Here is a 21,318-nt window from a genome sequence, read left to right as displayed (position 1 = left end):
ACATGCTGCACTCTAACGTCCCTGTGCAGACCCTGCTGGAGAACTCTAAAAGGTATATTATTCAGGTTTACGTAATCCTGATTGAAATCGGACTTCATCAATGCAAATTAGGTGTAGTGTGCGCCAGCAGGTCTATATGGGGCAGAGTGATGCACGTTAGTGCATTTTACAAATCACACCCCTTTATTGTGTTTTGCTGGCATCGTGTAGACAAGCCCTGACATTTTGTGGTTACTGGATGACCCAAATTGAAGGGACAAAGAGAGCCAGAAATCAGGATTTTGGTTTATTGGCAAAGTTGCATAAAGAAACTTGCCAGCACTATGCATGGACTCTGACCCTAATAGTAATTACTAAAGATACGATTTGGTCATGGAGGTCACCGATTCCATCACTAACATATCTTTGTGACTTCTTCGGCTCCGGCTGTCAGCCCCACCATGACCATACCCTGATTTTGTCCTTTTTTCCCCATAACTGTTCCATGAATTTTACTTAATTTTACCATGACAAAATTGGAACCATAGTGATTACTAATAATTATTTCCAATTATTCAAAGAGGGAAATAACATCGTGTTATGTGAAAAATCAGTTTGTCCTGGGGAGCATATTTCCTCTGTCTTCTAATCTTGGCAGCTCTTATTTGTTTCTACATTACACTGAAGTTTTACAACCCTTTTTGCTATGGTTAACAGCAGAGGCGATCGTGATTTATTTTTCTTTCAGAAGTTTATAATTAGATTCATCTTGTTCAGAAATGCCGTCCCAATCATGTTAAACTGCAATACAAACATATTTATTTTAATCTTTTAAAAATCTCTATGCATAAAAGAGCCTGCGAAAGGACTGGAGATGATTTATTGCTACTTGGTTTCTGAAAGAAGAGATAAAAATTCAGTTTTTATTCTGTACTTTAAATGAAATAAGCACACTCAGTTACATGATTCTCTCTCTTATATCCCAAATAACTTCCCAACTGCTAAGTTGAACAGCTGTTCATATTTTTAAAATTAAAATTTCTCTGCTTACAACTTCCTAAAAATGTCACTCCAACAGAAAAAATATTCGAACACATCTGTGATTCACCAGAGTGAAGCTCCTTCTCAACTCCACTTCACCTTTATCCCCAACTTGAAGTCCTGCTCCCAGCCATCATACTGCTTGTTTACCTAACCCCCTGAAATCTTCAGTCTTTTCTAGTCTTGATTAATCATAATAATCATGCCGCCTGCAAATATTGCCACCATATTGTTCACTTTTCTTTTTCAGATCACTGAAATATAAATTGAACATCTGTCCTTATAAGAATGAGACATTGCACTGTTAACCTTTTGCCATGTTGAGAATATTTTTTTCTCTTTTAGCAAGTTTCTAACCCATGACAGTACTTTAGCTTTCATTCCACAACAACTTCCTTGTTCTTGAATAGCCTTTTGTTAGGGTCTTTGCCAAATGTTTTTTGAATGTCCAAATACCATAAATAAATATATGTATGCATACAAGAACGCATGCTTTCATTTTATCTATTCTATAAGTAATTGCAGCTTGGTAGGTCATTAGATTTTCTCAATTCAACCCAGTTTTTAACAGAGAACTGCCTTCCAAATATTTACACACTGACTCCAGTAGTACATTTGTAATTATTTTGCAGGTATCATTCATCAACTAATTGGCAATTGGTTTTCTGGTTCTTCTCTCCTACTCTTCTTTAAGGTATGTACTATGTATGTCTTTTTAAGAAAAGACAACAATACTGGGAACTAAACAGAATATAATTGAGAAAAGCAGAGGAGAAAGAGATATGGTGATATTCAGAAACATCTATAAATTCAATAGTAAATACGATTACATGAACTTATCTAAACATATTAAAATACAGTCAAGAGAGTAGATAGCATTACAAATTTACATTACGTGTTTAAAATGCAAACACTTGACAAACAATTAGAGCAAGGGTGGGCAAACTTTTTGGCCTGAGGACCACATCGGAGTACGAAACTATACAGAGGGCCGGGTAGGGAAGGCTGTGCCTCCCCAAACCAACAGCCTGGCCCCTGCCCCCTATCCACCCTCTCCCACTTCCCGCCCCCTGCCTGGCCCCCTCAAAACCCCCAACCCATCCAACACCCCCCGCTCCTTGTCCCCAACTGCCCCCTCCCAGGACCCCCGCCTCTAACCATCCTCCAGGACCCCACCCCCTATCAACTCCCCCCGCTCTCCGTCCCCTGACTGCCCGCCCCCGAACCTCTGCCCTATCCAACCATCCCCTGCTCCCCGACCACCCGACCTGAATCTCCACCCCATCCAACCGCCCCCTGTCCCCTGACTGTCCCCCAGAAACCCCTGCCCCTTATCCCCCCCCCCCCCGACTCCCTTACCATGCCGCTCAGAGCGGCATGTCTGGCCGCCGCACTGCCCAGCTGGAGCCAGACACGCTGCCCTACATGAGCAGGCAGCTGCCACCCAGAGTGCTGCCTGCGGGGCAGGAGGGACAGCAGGGGAGGGGCCAGGGGCTAGCTTCCCGGGCCAGGAGCTCAGGGGCTGGATAGGACAGTCCCACAGGCCAGATGTGGCCTGAGGGCCTTAGTTTGCCCACCTCTGAATTAGAGCCTGTTCCTGCTTCCATTCAACTCAATGTCAAAACTACCATTGACTTCATCATGCAGTATAGGGGCCCTAAAGAGAAACTGGATCAAGTAGCAGAAGATTGTGCTCTTAACACTCAATTCTCAGACACAAGTGTTTGTACCACCATCATCTGTAGATGATGCCAAAACTGATGAGGTACACAAGATGGCTAATTATACACATGTGCAAGCATGTTTGTTCAAATACAGTATCTAGCTTTATTAAGGTTTTGTGGTTTTTTTTTATTTAACACTTTTCATGTCTTGTTTGGAGGTCTAACTTATGACACAGTTCAATGAAGAAAAGCAAGTACTTGGTATATACAAATTAAGGCAGGCACACAGTGAAACTGTTACTAAATTAAATAATACATATAACTCTACTTACATTAACTCTGAAAGCTTGTACAGTGTTATCCAGGAGAAGAATATTGCAGACCACCTCTGTATGTTGTCTGTCTCGTGCCAGCTCAGACGCTCGTACATTGTAGGTTCTGCCAGCAGGCAATCGGAAACGTGCGGTCATTACTATCCACACAAGGTCTTTAGAAAAAACAAAAAAGAAAGAAGAAATCCTGTAACAGATATAACTTTAAGAAAGCAAAAGCGCACGACTTAACAGAAAGCCAACTTCATAAGGAAGACATTCTGTTGAAAAACGGACTTATCAAACACATTTCCTATTTCTTTATAAAATGAACATTAGTAATAAAACCCTGGTATCCAAAAACGAAGTATAATATTGCTGCAGTCTTTTTTCAAATCTGAAATGGAAGTTAAGTACCTGTGCAGCAATTGGAGTTCTCGGAGATGTTTTATCCATATGAGTATTCCAGTCTAGGTGCAAATGTGCCCCAAGTGCCAAGATTACAGATTTTTTGCTCACATTGTTTATCTGGTCTATACATGGTCACCCTTGTGCCTGTTATCGAAGGTATAAAGAGCGGAGCAGGATCAATCACCACTCAAGTTCCTTCTCTATCATGGTTTCCATAATATTACAGACGGACTCTGAAGCAGAGGGAAAAGTGGGCAAGTCATGGAATACACATTTGAATGACATCTCAAAGAACTCCAGTTACTTTACAGCAGTGATCCCCAAACTTTTGAGGGTTACGCCCCCCTGCTTCCTCCACCAGAGCCAGGGCCAGGAGCAGCGCCGCGATTCCGGTAGGGGGAAGGAGGAGACGCAGGCAGGCTTAAGGGGGCCAAGGCTGGGGCCACAGCTGGGCGTGGGTCTGGGGCCGGAGCCACAGCGAGGGGCTGAGGCCCCGTGGGCAGATGCAGCTCCACTCCAGTCCCCAGCCTCGTCCTCGGGCTGGGATTGGAGCCAGGGGCCGAGTCTTGGGGCAGGGCCGGGATCGGAGCCACAGCTGGGACCCCGGCCAAGTGCAGAGCTGCACTGAGGCTGGGGACGGGGTCAGGCGCGGGGCTGGGAGCTGGGGCCATGCACCAGGGCCACAGCTGGGGGCGGGGCTGGGTGGTGCTCCCTTTCCTCTGTGCCTTCCTAGGGGGGCGCACCCCACACTTTGGGGACCTCTGCTCTACAGGTAAGTAACCTTCCCTTCTTTCTTCTTCAAGTGTTTGTCCATAAGTATATTTCAGTCTAGGTGACTTCCAAGCAGCGATCTAAATATCTACCACAGACTGAAAGATTGCCCTACCAAAAGAGGCATCAGCTGCAGAAGTTGCTACCAACTTAATGTCTGGAGAAGGTATTATGGAACCCCATGTGGAAGCTTTACAGATATCATTAATGGGGACATTCCTGAGGAAAACTACCAAGATCACCCAGGTCCTGGTTGAATTAACCCTATTATTAGTTGGTAAAACTACCTTTGTCAATCATAACATAGCTTAATGTAGCCCAACACCCTCTTTGATAACCTTTGGGTGGAAATAGGAGTACTCCTCATCTTCTAAATGAGGAAGGAAATGAAGAGCCTCGGAGAAGACCAAAAGAGCTTCAGTCTTTGAAGATAAAAGTTAAGGACACTTTGAATATCCAGGTTATGTAATCTAGCTTCATCATGATTAGAATATGGTTTAGGAAAAAAAATTGACAAATGAATACCCTAATGCAACTCGGACCAACCCTAGGTATAAACTTTGGGTGAGGTCTGAGGGATACCTTGTCGATGTAGAAGACTGTGTAAGAGAAAGTTCGCTGTGAGAGCCCTTCTCTCTCCCACCCTTCCAGCTGATGTGGTCACAATGAAGAAGGGTCTTGATAGACAAGTGAAAGAAAGAACATGAAACCCATGCTTTAAATGGGGCCTCTATAAGAGCTGTCAAAACCAATCTCCCTCTTCCTCCTGGGTGAAAGGAAATACCTGAATAGAAACCTTTCCCTCTTTAAAGTGGAAGCCCCTCTTCTATTACTTGAGAGATGAGAAGCCTCTCATAAAAAGGAGTCCCTGAAAAGGGACAGAGAAGCTGTTGGTATAAGTTGATGTGTGGGGAGGAGGAAACAGGTGTAGTATGGAACTGAACTGCATAATCAGATGTTACGATCTCTAAGACCCATTTGTCCATTATGTTGTTCCATGACCCCTGAAATAGGGCAATGTGGTTTCTAAATGGGAGGGAAGAAAAAAGAAGGCAGATCCAGAAGAAAGGTTGGTTTGCAGCTCTTGACCAGCATCTCAAAAGGAACGTTTACTAGTTGTGGCTGGCTGTGAAGAAAAAGCAGGAGCAGTAGACCACCTCTTCTGAAACCCTGGCTGCTTCTTGAGGGGTTCAGTAGGCCTCTAACAGTAGAAACCAGGTAGCATAGTCTATTGTCTAGGGAAAGGCTGAGGTTTACACTACTTTCTCTTTGTTGCAGGACCGTATGTGCCGAGGGACCAAAGAGCTGCACGCAATCCTTAAGATTAGTTTTCCGACTGAAATGATTTTGTCCTTCAAATGGAAAAACCACCACTGTGGCTTGGACCTCTCTTGGGATTCCAAGCAATTGAAGCCACAATGATGCATCACTACAGATGTTGGCACTGAGCACAATGGTTATTTTAAACTGCTGTCTTGCAAAAGAATATTTTTTTCAGCCAGAAAGCCTAATGTTTCATTTTCCTTTCTCGTGGGACTACCTTGGAATGCTTAGTCCATTCATTTGCAGCCACCTCCACGACAGAGCCAGGCCCCAGCTGGGAGTATTACATCCATTTGGATGGCACATAATATTTCCTGTCCTTTGTCTTAGAATTTGGGCCAGACTGTTTTCACAGGCTCGAAAGGACCTCATTAATGGGAAGAACAACTCACCCTGACAGAGTCTCGTGTAAAATGACTAAAAGTTTGTGAGGAGCCTTCTGAAATTCCTCCAGAGGAATTTAGAGTGTATTAGAGGACCCTTTTCATGAGGTCCTGAAAGCTCCTATAATCAGTGGGGCATGACGGTGTTGAAGGGATTACTGTCTCATCCAAACAAAAGGAGATGACTAGTGGTGCCAGCATGTCCTCCTCTGTGGGATGTTCTTCCTCCTCTGAAAGAAGTTTGATGAGTTTGCACTGGAGGATCCTGAGGCTGGGTGAACTGTTGCCTGAGTCAGTCTCTCAGTTTGATGATGTATGAAGGTAGTGTGCCCAAGTATGCTTATTGAGCACAGTACCTTCATACATAAAGGTATACTTTCTGACAGTAAAGGGGACTCAGGTTCATTAGAGACCTGCAGCTCCTTCAGTACCATATTGCTAACCAGTACCAATGCTAATGAAGCTTGCTCAGTTCCAAATGCTTCCCCAGAACCAAAGGGCCACAGGGTATCTCTAGAAGCAAAGAGGAGATTTTGACCTCTTCCCCTCACCAACCTCCCCTAAGGTTTCATGGGGATGTGTGCTCCTCATCTCTTTGGAGAGGTGTTTCTCACTACCTTCTTGTAACTCCCACTGAGACTTCCTACAGGTCTCCTTCAGGGAACTGTCCCTGGAACTAATGGATAGAGAACTCTTCAATCCTGAAGTCTGCTGTACAGGGGGGTGAGGGATGTCCAGATGGGCCTGGGTCCAAGGCTGCCCATATGGAGCAGTCTAACAAATACACCTGTAGCCTGACTTCCCTGGATTCTTTTTGTTCTTCCGCAGAACAACTTGCGCACTGCATTTAACAGAGATGTATGACTTCCCTAAACAAAAAAGGCAATGAGTGTGATCACTTTTGAAGGGAAAGGCTCCTTCACAAGACTCTCAAAATATAAATCCAGGGGATTTGGGGCATTACAAAAAACAGACACCTCCTTTACTAGAAAACAAAGTGGAGAAGAGAGTTATAACTCCCTCAAACTATGCAATATAACTATAATTTAAATGCCAGACAATTTTACACTACCTATACTACAAAATAGACAAAAAAAAAGAATCTACAAAATGCTATAAGGTAAGCTAAAGGAGTGAGGCTCAGAAGTGCTTCATCTCAGGCCAAGGAACTGGAGTAGCATTTAGTCCAGCATCACCCTCTACGCCATAAGCAGTCAGTGTGCATGCGTGGCCCAGATGGACATGGCTAGCAAAATATCTGCAATCTCTAGCACAGGCACACCTACAGTGGAATAAATATATGGTTAAGCGCTTGAAGAAATTTAGGATCTGTATTCAAAACTCTCTGTAATCTCTCTCTAACGTGCATGATCAAAGTCCTCCTTATATTTAATGCAAATAATATGCTTACCAAAAGGTTAGATGAAATAAATATAGGGCCAGATCGAAAGCCCCACTGAAGTCAGACTTTTTATGAGTTACACCGAGTGTCATTGGAAAACTGCAATACCAAATCTTTCAGATAACTAGCTGTGACGTTGATGGTGGTTACAGAAGAACTTTTCAACTTCCACAGTATGCTTTAAGACTATGTTAGGTGTTATTACTTTCTCAAGGAGGTTTAAACCATTTGCTGAACACCAACATATCAGAAATTTAGGATAATATTGGCACAACTTGGCCCAGTCCCCACCTCAGGATAGACAGCGGTGGTTTGAGCATTGGCCTGCTAAACCCAGCATTGTGAGTTCAATCCTTGAGGGGCCCATTTATGGATCTGGGGCAAAAACTGGGGATTGGTCCTGCTTTGAGCAGGGGGTTGGACTAGATGACCTCCTGAGGTCCTTTCCAACCCTGATATTCTATGATTCTATGACCCAACTGCTGGATCCTATGTGCTCCTGAACCAACTGGGACTGAGCAGAGCTAGGTCACTGTTGCTAGTTCAGGATCTTTGAGGCACACTCCTGGATGCAGATGTCATCTCTGCAACCCTTCCTTGGAACATGGGGCTCTTCATTCCAGATCCCTTATACCCTGGAACCAGCAACTGAGCCCCCGAGTCCCCAGTTGTTTATAAACACTCCCTCAGTTTCGCACTAGGTGCTCTGAGCTTCTTAATTAACCAAGTCAGGAACAATTTGACAGACAAGCAAAGAATACAAGGAATTTCTTAGCCATGAGAACTTTACCGAAGAGCCCTAGAAGGTTACAGATCTTTGGAAGACTACAGAAGTCCTCAACAACCTCTTGGATGTGTGAGACACCCCTGTACCCCATGTTCACTTTTATATGGTTATGATATATTTTGTACAAAGTACGCCTTGTGAGGTATCATTTGAAAACTCAGTCTACTCAGTATCACTGTCCTGTTAAAATGTGTGTATCAACATTGTATATGGTGCTATGAGATTTTACTACATGCTGAAAGAGAAGGAGGACTAGTGGCACCTTAGAGACTAACCAATTTATTTGAGCATAAGCTTTCGTGAGCTACAGCTCACTTCATTGGATGCATTGGTTAGTCTCTAAGGTGCCACTAGTACTCCTTTTCTTTTTGCGAATACAGACTAACACGGCTGCTACTCTGAAACCTACTATATGCTTGTTACTGAAATATGCTGTAGTTCTGGGTAATGCCCCCAGACCTTTTCCTCAAAGACAAAGGCACACTGTCACGCCAGCTGGGTGCTAAAAGGCCATTACCTGGCTTAACTGAAGATTCACCAGCAAAGGAGTTGTAAACAAGAAATTTACAATTCACCTGAAGGACAGTTGGCAGCTCACCTATGCTATGGAACTACCTGATCCGATGACCCAACAAAGACTTTTCCAGTACTAAGGGTCAGAGTATAAGAAGGGGGGAAAAATGACTCTAGACACCTCTCCTCCGATCTTTACTCATGGTAGCAAGAACGCTTGAAAGACAAAAGGAAGCATCATTGACCTGGGGGGAGTGGTCCTAGTCTGTAGGTTTTTCCAGCCAGTACAGTCTGCTGAAGCTTTTGAAAGCTTTTTGCTTTTAAATTTATTATCCTTAGTAAAGTTTAGGAATTAGCTTGCATCTTTTTATTTCTTTTGTAACCAAGTCTGACTTTTATGACTTAACATTTGTAAATCACTTAAAATCTCTGTCTAGTTAATAAACTTGTTTTGCTGTTTTATCTAAACCATCTCTATTCATGTCAACTGGGCTGGTACATATTCATTACTGCTTGTTGGAATGACATACTATTTGTGAGCTTTCACTGTTTAGAAGAGCCCTGAAGAGTGCAAGATACACATTTCTGCGGTTCAGGCTGGGGATATGTGGGTGTCGCCATGTATCTATTCACGAATGGCTGGGAGAGCATTCATGTAAACATCTGGGAGTGATTTTATATGCTAGTGGCTGCACATGAGCAGGCCAAGAGTGGCTGTTCTGACAGTAAAGCAGTGTAAACACATCCCAGGCTAGAGGGTTAGGGGACACAGCAGTTCAACAGTCGAGGCTGTACCCTGGAGAATGTCACAATGTGATCTTACCCCTCTTGTGAATCTGAGGTCAGGTTTGCATTCAAGCACAGCAGACCCTTTCCTCCCTTCTCTTCCTCTCCAGCCTGGGTCTTCTGACATGCGGCAGCCGTCAGCCCCCTGCTTTGCAGAGAGCATTCCCCCTTAAATATAGTCTCTGACCCCTTTACTGTTCTGTGCTGAGCTGGGGAGATTCTACGCTCCAACCCTCCCCCCACTCACCATACCATCTGCACTTCTGAGTAGAGTTCATTGTCCTTATTGATGGACCTATAGTAGACACACTCAGAGCTGCGAACTCTAGATTGCTCTGTGCCAGCTTCTCAGACAGTCATTCAGATAGGTGTCAAGACCGTACCAGAAAATGACTAATCCACGACTAATCCTCCAAAAAAAAAAAAAAAAAAAGATGTTACAATAAACAAAATGGGAATTCACAATTTGACACAGACATATCCCCACTCTGTCACAGATCCTACATACTTTTTCATTTTTCCATTTTACTTTCATTATCTGAAAAAAAATGATAAAAAACCTCGCTGGTCATGCTTTTTTCTGTTTTCTTGGATGGGATTTTGAGGAACTTAAACATAATATTGTGCAATTTTATTTTCATATATAGAATCAATAGCACCATGTTGGAACTTTCAAATATGCTATATTCATATAAATGCTCCAGGGCACCAACCATTCGAAAAAATGAAAAAAAAGCCAATAATAGCCACTGGATTGCTTTTCTTTCTAAAAACATCTACATTTTTCAAAAACCTGATTACTTGTGAGTTGTTAATATTGATTGTTAAAAAAAATTTAGTAATGGGTGTTAGTTCTCAAACTCTGTAGTACAAAACAGAACCCCAGAAGAGAAAGCTAGGGAGTGTATATCAGAACATATATAGTACTACTGTAATATTTACTTTATAGTTCCAACTTAACCCATCTCTATCTTCAATTTTTGGCTAAGCAGTTCTAAAGCTACTTCATCACTGTCTTTTTTCCGCATGCAGAATTAGCATGCGGTACTAAGAGGAAACCCTAGCTGCATCAGGAACATTTCTTTCTCATTACATGTCAAATACTCAGCAACTTGAACTGATGCATGACAACAGGAAAACACAAACTCAGAAAAAAGCCTGACAGAAATTCAACAGTAATATTTTCCTTACACAGCTCTGCAACATTGCAGTTTTAAAATGCCTGAAGCTGATCTCCCCCCGCACCCAGATCACAACATCTGAGCAATCACAAAGACAGCTGGGGCAAAGATTACTAAACTGAAGACAGAATAGTTTATGTGGTAATTTTTCCTTGCTGGTGCCATTTACAGGTAATACAAAAAGTAGCTGAGGAGTCACTTCATTAACATCAACTTTTTGCCACCAATTTTAAACATATTTCCCATTCTGTGTTTTATAATTATTCACTTACAGGATGTATCTGTTCAACCCTCCCACATCCAGGACACTAAAGTGAACATCCTTAGTACACTGAAAAAGTTTCACCTCTCACAAAAATAAATGCATCTAGCTATCTGAAATGACTCCAAATATTTTGATTCATTTTAAACACATTGTTTTAGTCTAGTTCTTAGTGAATGACTGTGAATGTCATACCACAACTGGAAACCTGATAAATACCTTGCACTTCTAGAGCACTTTCCATCTTTAAATAAATATAAACATGGGGCAAGAAAGTAGTAGTCAAAGATAATACCCCAAGTTTTAGGTATAGATGACCAAATACAGCAGTACTATCAAAATAGGGATATGTGAGGGAAAGGAAGGGAGGCCTTATTACATTTGTTACTATTTTTAAAGTATCACTTTGACACTACATAAAACCTTTTCTTAAATGAAGCAAATCTGAGTATTATCTTGTAAACTTGAGATATAGAGCATAACCCATCTTGTTTACTAGACAGAGTTGCCAACTCATGGAGATTTTTTTAAATTTCTCATGATCTAGAGATTATTAGGAGCAAACTCCAAGTTTTGCCCTTTTTCAATATAGCTGACATCTCCAATTACTTTCAATTGGACTAAAGCGACAGGCTGCCTTCAGTTAAAATGGTTCTAGAGAAATGGCAGCATTACTGACAGCCGTAATGTTGACCTTAGCAAAAATGACTGCTGCCTCCCATTCTTACCAATGGGACCACAGGCAGGCTGACCCCACTGAAGATGGCTGCCCCACATGCTGTCAGGAGGCATACCTGCAAAGTGTAACTCCTCTGGAGTAACCTGCACACATTTGCCTTTTCTGTGACTCTCATTCACCCCGGTCTCCCTTTATTCTTATCACACAGTGGACTGAGTATTCCACCCCACCTGGCCCTCTTTCCATATCTTCCTTTTTCCTGGACACAGCCTTGGCATCAACAGGGGGAGCACTGAGAGTGTCCTGCTCTCAGTTCTGTTGCCCTATTGTATAGGCTCCCTTACCATCCAGTAGAAGCAATTGCAGGAAGAGTCCAGCAGTCCTGGGCTGGAGCACACTCAATGTACTCTGAATTTTTGGAAAATTTAGCTAACTCTACCAAGCATGTGCAAATAGCAATTACCAGAAGCTTATGAACTCTGCCAAATTTGGATAGATTTTTCACAATGAAAGAATGAGGCATCTCTCTGACCCAAATGTGACCCCTCCTGTCAAATTTCAAGTCCAAGTACAGAGATGCTAGAACTTCTCAATGAAGCAGATGTAAGAACTTATCAGAAAAGCAACTTTTTTCCTAACCTCGTTCTTGGAAATGGCTGGGCATTTTTGCTGAAACTTCCCATAAAAATTCAACATGAGGCAGACTTCCAACGTGGAAAGTTTAGCATTAACAGTTACATTTGGCAAAGTTATAAGCAACAGGAAAAAAAACAAAACAAAACAAAAAACTTACAGTGAAAAGTATTAGTCAACCTTAACTACAGGCACTGCTGCCAGCTCTGCCTATAATGATTATCCTTTAATGCTCTATCCTCTATTTGGCTTCAGCTGAATATCATTCACTACTATTTCGCCAAATACTGTAGTTCTGTGTGTATTCTAGTAATGCCTAGAAGGCCAACTAAGAGTAGGGTTACATTGTTACAGGCCCTATACAAACACAGCGAGAGATACTCTTTATCCAAAAGAGCTTACAGACAGTTACAAGTTCAGTAAATTACTAGCACTAAATTCTATTGATACTATTCTAAATTCTTTTGATACTCCCAATGTATCAATGGGTGATGCATGTAAACATTTTGCTTTGTGCTGTGTCAGGGTCGGGTGCAACCTTTCCGCAAAGTCTGTGTCTCAGGGGAGAGGGGTGGACTGCAGGGTGACCCCCCACCTCTGTGCAGCTAGTGGCCTGTGCTCCCCACTGCCATGCTGGAGCTGTCACCACAATTGCCCTTCTAATCTATTGTCTGTAACAACGTCGACTCTAGACTAATAACTGTAGAGTCACATGCTGAGTACTACTTAGCCATGGCACTCCGTAAGGCCCAAAACTGGCAAAGCAGTAGTTTCAATGGGGATACTAAGGTGCTAAACTTTATGCACATATTTAAGTGCCATGCCAGATTGTTGGTTCTTTTCTTTATCAAGATCATGGCCTAACTTCACTCCAAAAGATGTGCAGCCCTTTAGGGTAGGTCTACACAGCAATGAAAAAACTTACGACTGGCCACACCAGCCAAATCCAGCTCGCGGGGCTTGGGCTGTGGGGCTGTTTCATTGCTGTGCAGACTTCTAGACTGGGACCGGAATGCAGGCTCTAGGACCCTGCTGGGTGGGAGAGTCCCAGGGCTCCAGCTCTAGTCTGAGCCCAGAAGTCTGCACAACAGTGAAACAGCCTGAGCCCAACAAGCCCAAATCAGCTGGCACGGGCCACCCGCGGGTTTTTCTTTACCATGCAGACATACCCTTAAAGCAGTGGTGGGCAACCTGCGGCCCGTCAAGGTAATACGCTGGCAGGCTGAGAGACAATTTGTTTATATTGACCACCCACAGGCATGGCCACCCGCAGCTTCCAGTGGCCACGGTTCGCCATTCCCAGCCAATGGAAGCTGCGGAAGTGGTGGCCAGCACGTCCCTGCAGTCCGTGCAGCTTCCTGCAGCTCCCATTGGCCGGGAACGGTGAACCGCAGGTTCCTGCGCCTGCAGACGGTCAATGTAAACAAACTGTCTCGCGGCCTGCCAGCGGATTACCCTAATGGGCCGCAGGCGGCCCGTGGGCCGCAGGTTGCCCACCACTGCCTTAAAAGTCTTCTGTGCTTGGCATACATGGAAATATTAGCATTGCCACCTGCTCTGTGGAGCCACAGAGATGTGCTAATCAGTAAGGAATTTATTAGTCAAAACACATTTCCTGAATCTTGTCATCTGTATTGTTACAGACACTTGCTGACTGGTATTTTGAAATAAATTACCAAAATAATTGAAAATGACATGATTATATTGTGTTATTTTGACAAAAAATATGCAGAATTTTTAAATATTGTGCACAGAATTTTTATTCTTTTGGTGCAGAATTCCCTCAGAAGTAACCATTATACAACGCACTGGTGAGACCTCATCTGGAATACTGCATGTAATTCTGGTCTCCTATGGTTAAGAAAGATGAAGTCAAACTGGAAGAGGTGCAGAGAAGGACTACCAGGATGATCAGAGGAATGGAAAACCTACCTTACGAGAAGAAGCTCGAGCTTAACTTGTTTAGCCTAACTAACCAAATGAAGGCTGAGGGGATATATGATTGCTGTCTATAAACACATCAGGGATTAACACCAGGGAGGGACAGGAGTTATTTAAGTTAAATGCCAATGTCGACACAAGAACAAATGGATATAAACTGGCTCTCACCAAGTGTAGGCTTGAAATTAGATAAAGGTTTCTAGCCATCAGAGGAATGAAGTTCTGGAACAGGCTTCCAAGGGGAAAAGGGGGAGAACTAACTGGTTTCAAGACTGAGCTTGATAAATTGATGGAGGGAATGGTATGATGAGACTGCCTACAATGGTGTGTAGCTAATCTGCCATTGGTGGTAGCAAATATACCCAAACGCCAGTGATGGGACACAAGATGGGGAGGACTCGGAGTTACTACAGACAATTATTTGCCAGGCATCTCACTGTTGGGGTCTTGCCAAAATGCTCAGGATCCAACTGACCCCCATATTTGGGGTTGGAAAGGAATTTTCCTCCAGTTAGATTGGCAGAGACCCGAGGGGGTGGGGGAGGGGAAGAGGGGAGGCCTTCCTCAGCAGCATGAAGCATAGGTCCCTTGCTGGTTTAAACTAGAGTAAATGGTGGATTCTCTGTAACTTAGTCTTTAAATCACGATTTGAGGACTTTAGTAACTCAGCCAGAGGTTAAGCATCTATTACAAGAGAGGGCAGGCAAGGTTCTGTGGCTTGCAGTGTACAGGTGGTCAGACTAGATGACCATGGTGGTCCCTTCTAGTCTTGAAGTCTATGAGCCAGAATATCAGGTGATAAAACCAAAGTGAAATCCTTTATTTACCCTGCTTATCAAAGGAAAAACTAAAACAACCACTTCATTCCCATGCCCTCCCTTTCCACTGTGTCAAGGAATAACTACTTAAACCTTCCTTCACCCATCCTATCCCTAAAAAGGGTTTCTTTATGCATTCCAGTACAAAAACAAACAAAAATTAAAAACCCCTTCTCACGGTCACAAGAATTCAGACCCCAATACACAAAAGGAAAATGATTATGGTCTTCAACTAGTTAGGGTAAAACAGGAAACTGTTTAGTCCCTAAAACAAAGCAAGGTAACAATAATAGTCTTTCAAGGACAATGAGAAACTGCTTACAGTAACACTCACTCAGTTTTTCCAGAAGTCTAATTATAAGAATGTTACACTTAAGAGTAGAAACAGACAAACTGCACCTGTTGGAGGAACAAGTTAATAAAGCATAGGAAGCTGCCGAGCATATGTATTTGACCTCTTATTCTCCATCTCTGACGAGAAGAGGTTGTAAAATACGATACTGGCTGGGGTGGGGATGGGGGGGAGGTATAAAGAACAGTTTGTTCCAAAACTATTTAAGATATTTAAATAGATATATATGACCAAGACAAAAAAGAGCTAGTTTATTACTACACCAGAAAAACCTATAATTTGTTATGTTTGGAGGGGAATTTAACGTATCTAGCATACTATGCCACACATACCAATGCAAGCTTCATTTCTGATTAATTTGACAAAGGAAACATTTTAGAAACTATGTTGCTAGGGGAGAACTAACCTGGGTTGTATATTAACACTATCAGCATCTTCATATCAATGCTGTTAGAAGCCGTAGGATCCAAAAGCCCAGGAGTATCTGCCAAAATTGGCAGCTTTAGCCCTAGCCACGGCATCTGTGGTGTGAAGCCTTTGAAGCTAACTAGTTTTAACTGAAAGCAGTCTGAATTGGAGCGAGAAACTGACAAAATTAAGAAAAAGCTTTTATTATACTCGTAGCCAAGTTCAGGTTTAAATTTGGCTGGTAGTAGAATGGAAGTATTAGGAGAAGGGAGAGAAGGATGGTTGTTTGTGTTCTGTTCAGAGTTGCTAAAACCCAAGCCACATTAACTTCAAAGGATTTACACAGAACAGTTGCCATTTCTAGGGCTGAAGTTGAAGGTTTCAGTAAAGACACTAAGGCAGGGGTTCTCAACTGGGGGTTGGGACCCCTCAGGGGGTTGCGAGGTTATTACATGGGGTGTCACTAGCTGCCAGCCTCCACCCCAAACCCCACTTCACCTCCGCATTTATAATGGTGCTAAATAGATAAAAACTTTTTAATTTATAAAGGGGGTCGCACTCAGAGGCTTGTTATGTGAAAGGGGGGTCACCAGTACAAAAGTTTGAGAATCACTGCACTAAGGGGTAGATTCTCAAAATGGTACACAAGGATTTACCCATTAAAATTTCACTGGTTTCAGAGTAGCAGCCATGTTAGTCTGTATCCACAAAAAGAAAAGGAGTACTTGTGGCACCTTAGAGACTAACAAATTTATTTGAGCATAAGCTTTCGTGAGCTACAGCTCACTTCATTGGATGATGAATCCGATGAAGTGAGCTATAGCTCACGAAAGCTTATGCTCAGATAAATTTGTTAGTCTCTAAGGTGCCACAAGTACTCCTTTTCTTTTTGTAAAATTTCACTATTATTCAAGCAACTTAAGTGGCTAAATCCTCGTGCACCACTTTGAAAATTTAACGTAATTCCTCAAAGGTCAGCCCTAAGAAAATAAAGCCCTCCAATGCTGGTAAAGTCCTTTTAAGCAAATTAAAATGAACACAAATTATATCCCCCCCCCAACTTATTTTTTAAAAAACTCCAATTTAAAAAAAAATTAACACTTTTTAAAAATAAAACCAGACAGCTCCATCAGAAGAACTAACAAGTGACAGGGTACACAACCAGTGAAAGATACCACTATTTCTCAGGGTGCGGTTCTTTGGCCAAAGGGAGAGTTTTCAATAGCTATGGGGTGCTGATCTCAACAGCTACACATGCTGTCATTGGTTATTCTTTTTATTATTAAACTACACTAGATCTATTTACATTGCTGGCTTTGTACACATCTAATTTAGAAGTATGCTAATGTTATGAATTGCTAAACTGCGAACATTTCTACTTGAACTGAATAAAAAATAATTAACTGTACACATATTTCACACATACCAAGATTATTTTAAACTTACTTCCTTTTTGTATCTATTTGTTCTCTTTACACTGAGCTGACATTGACAGAAGCATGCAAAAGACATTCATTTTGTAAACAAATACTGAGAGAAAAAACTTTTTTCTTACATTGATTACTAGGGTTTTACATAGAAAATTAATTTTTAAAACCTACAGGCATTTTGTAATACTGAATGTAAATGCTTTCTTCTTATAGACTGAAATACAGTCATAATATTTTAAAAGTCTCAGCAACATTAAATTAGCAGAAACAATTAGCAATGATTAATACAGTGAGAAAAGCCACAATGTTTTCTACCACGCCAACATAGACCCTCCAACAGAAATAACAAATGAAGATGTGGCAATGGTTTGAAAAATTCTCTTTAAAAATAAAATGTAAGATATTAAGAAAAGTCTCTTGCCTACAATGGCAATGGGCACTAATATACAAAAGTAGAAAAAAACTGAAATCTTTGACTTAAATTAGAAGAATGGGAAAACACATATTACCATCAACATAAAAAGAATAGTACCCCATACTACCTAAAGTGAACTAAATTCAAAACATGCAGAAAACCGCATTGCATATACTATGCATAGCTCTTCATTTCAGACTGTGCTGCTACTTATCAACAAATATGCAGTAGGTGATCAAGTTTTCTTGTCCTAATACGAACAGTAAACTGGATTTAAAGAAGATCAGGTAGATTTTCAATTCTTTTAACTGTCAAAATATGAATTATTATCCCGTTTACTGAAACCGTCATATTGAGTGGAACCATCTGAGTCACCTTTTTCTGTTTTGAAATTAAAGTTTCTGAATTTTCATAAGCAGACATGGATAACCAAGAATAATCCGAAGCTGAACACAAATGACGCACCATGCAAAAATTCAACTTGTACACTCGTTCTGTTTTTTTCTTAAACTTACTTTTGTTTAGTAGTTTTATTTTAGTGTGAAAGAACACTCTCTGAAAATGCCTCTCAGGTGTTGATGTTCAGCAAGAGAAAGACACAAATGGATGTGTCCCTTAACCACCTGGACTGAGTTACATTCATTAGCGAGTTGAGTATTCATTGAAGAATGAAAGAAACATCAGTTTTGTTAAACTCCATAATTAAAAATAGAACAATAAAAATGAGGGTTAGAAGTGAAACCAGCTAAAATAAAAAGTATTGTAAAGAATGATCAAACACCACATGCAAGGTTAATAAGTGCTCAGAAACTAGCAAGCTACAGGCTATTGTACTATCATACCCATAAATTTCTTCATAGATTTATAGAGTCTAAGGCTAGACAAGACCATTAGATCATCTAGTCCGACCTCGTGTGTAACATGGGCACTTATATTTCACCTAGTTACCTCTGTACTGAGCCCAACAACTGTGTATGGCTAACACATATCTTCCAGGAAAGCATCCAAGTCTTGGTTTGAAGACATCAAGAGATGGAGAACCCACCTCTTCCCAGGGTAGTTTGTTCCAATGGTTAATCACCCCCTCTGTTAAAAATCCATGCTTTATTTCCCATTTGAATTTGTTTCATTTCAGCTTCCAGCCAATGCTTCTTGTTGAGTCTCTCTCAGGTAAATCAAAGAGCCTTTTAGTATCTAACCCAGGAGCCTATCCTTGCAACAAAGCCCGATGCCAACTCTGTCCACATATCTATTCAAGTGACACCATCATAGGACCTAATCACATCAGCCACGCCATCAGGGGCTCGTTCATCTGCACATCTACCAATGTAATATGTCATCATGTGCCAGCAATGCCCCTCTGCCATGTACATTGGCCAAACCGGGCAGTCTCTACGCAAAATAATAAGCGGACACAAATCTGACATCAGGAATCATAACATTCAAAAACCAGTAGGAGAACACTTCAACCTCTCTGGTCACTCAGTAGCAGACTTAAAGGTGGTAACTTTGCAACAGAAAAACTTCAAAAACAGACTCCAAGGAAAAACTGCTGAATTTGAATTGATTTGCAAACTAGATACCATTAACTCAGGCTTGAACAGAGACTGGGAGTGGCTGGGTCATTACACAAATTGAATCTATTTCCCCATGTTAAGTATCCTCACACCTCGTCAACTGTCTGAAATGGGCCATCTTGATTATCACTACAAAAGTTTTTTTCTCCTGCTGATAATAGCTCATCTTAATTAACTAATTAAACTTAGAGGTTTCAGAGTAGCAGCCGTGTTAGTCTGTATTCGCAAAAAGCTGTAGCTCACGAAAGCTTATGCTCAAATAAATTTGTTAGTCTCTAAGGTGCCACAAGTACTCCTGTTCTTTTAGCCTCTTAGAATTGGTCTGGCAACTTCCACCTTTTCATATTCTCTGTATGTACACACATACATATACATATATATATATCCTCTTGCTATATGTTCCATTCTATGCATCTGATGAAGTGGACTGTAGCCCACGAAAGCTTATGCTCAAATAAATTTGTTAGTCTCTAAGGTGCCACAAGTACTCCTGTTCTTTTTAAATAAACCTTGATTCTTAGCTATACCCTATTGCTGACAGGGAGGAATCAATCACTCAGACTTCAGACACTGTGTCTGAACAAAGATCTAAGGGCTTAAGCCAGATGCTCCACACAGAGGCATGAAAAAACAGACCTGTTACCCAGCCTGTTCAGGGATCCAAAATCCCAGCCACAAAGTAACAAAATCAGACAGACTGACCAAACACACAACTCACCAAGTCCATTTACTTGCAAGCACACGATTCACGTTTACAGTCCCCAAAACTCCCATTAGCCACACCTGCTCACCTAGCAACTGACTTATATACTATGTCTCGTTGCCTAGCTCCCTCTCCTTATTGACAGGGAGAAATTAATCATTCAGACTTCAAAACTGGGTCTTATCAAGGACCCAAGGGTTCTGCGCTGAGAGACACAAAAACAGACCTCTCTCAAAGATTACTGAGTAACACTAGGATTAGTGTAACAAAACAAAAGTTCTTTAAGTTTATTTTGTACATCTGAAAGCAGCTTGTGCATATGAAGTTGCACTATTTGCCCTCCACAAGTCAGTCATTTCCCTATTTTTGTTTATATTGTACACAGAAACGTCAAAAAGAAAGAACTTTCTAAAAGCAGGAAAGTCACTGTAAACTCAACAATTGAAAGGGGAATTCAGGAGCAGTACCCAAAATTGCTTTTTAAATTTAATTTTTATTAAGCTGAATTGATTTCAAGTTGACTGTGTCCTTTTGACTCTTGAAATATATATAAGTTTAGTTAGCACCGCACTTCACAAATAATAAGCTATTGTCCACAGAACTCAATACTGACAACCCAAAAAGGATTAATAAAAATAAATAATTCTGATAAAGGCAACAAATCATTCACAAATTAAAGCTCAAGTCAGAAGTAGCAAATCAAACATTTGTCAAAAATAGAAATGTATCTTACAGCCTTTTTTGAAATAGTGTATTGACTAATTAGAAGTTTAAACTTCCAGCCAATTATTGCAAACTTGTCTAAATATACTGAGTAAATATTCCATGGGCCAAACTTTAGTGTTACTACAACCACTACCACACTGATCAAATGGCCAGGAAGAGAGTCAGACCTCAAAACGTACCCTTGGGTCCAAATGCTACAACAGAGGTGGGCAAATTACGGCCCAGGGGCCGCATCTGGCCCTTCAGATGTTTTAATCTGGCCCTGGAGCTCCCACCAGGGAGCGGAAGCCAGGGGCTTGCCCCGCTCTGTGCGTGCCATGGATCTGCATGGCTCTTGGAAGCAGAGGCATGTCCCCCCTCCAGCTCCTACGCATAGGGGAAGCCAGGGGGGCTCTGCACACTGCCCCTGCAGCTCCCATTGGCCAGGAACCAGTCAAAGGGAGATGCAGGGGTGGTACCTGCGGATGGGGCAGTGCGCAGAGCCACCTGGCTGCGCCTCCACATAGGAGCAGAGGAAAGCTGGGGAGGACATGCTGCTGTTTCCGGGAGTTGCTTGAGGTAAGCGCCACCCGGAGCCTGCACCCCTGCCCCCCTCCCACGCCCCAACCCCCTGCCCCAGCCCTCAACCCCCTCCTGCACCCCCAACCCCTCATCTCCAGCTCCATTCCAGAGCCCTCACCACCCCCGCCCCAGCCCGGAGACCGCTACCACATCCTGAACTCATTTCTGGCCCAACCCCAGAGCCCGCTCCCCCAGCCAGAGCCCTCACCCCAACCCCCAATTTCATGAGCATTCATGGCCCGCCATACAATTTCCATACCC

At 42.2% G+C, this 21,318-nt stretch overlaps 1 protein-coding gene across 1 annotated transcript in view; it reads right to left on the bottom strand.

Moving 5' to 3' along the window:
- The window catches only part of PTPN4 (protein tyrosine phosphatase non-receptor type 4), a 226,146-nt gene that overhangs the window by 172,001 nt on the left and 32,827 nt on the right, over nt 1-21,318 (bottom strand). Inside the window, exon 2 of the mRNA XM_084643654.1 lies at nt 3,017-3,171. Coding sequence (XP_084499780.1) covers nt 3,017-3,154 — 138 coding nt within the window. The 5' untranslated portion in view covers nt 3,155-3,171. The remainder of the gene's footprint in view (nt 1-3,016; nt 3,172-21,318) is intronic.

This window comes from Lepidochelys olivacea (genome assembly GCF_965140295.1).
Source record: "Lepidochelys olivacea isolate rLepOli2 genome assembly, chromosome: 11".
Lineage (NCBI taxonomy): Eukaryota > Metazoa > Chordata > Testudines > Cheloniidae > Lepidochelys > Lepidochelys olivacea.
The sequence above is the reverse complement of the archived record's forward strand: the minus strand, read 5'-3'. Positions and strand labels throughout refer to the sequence as shown.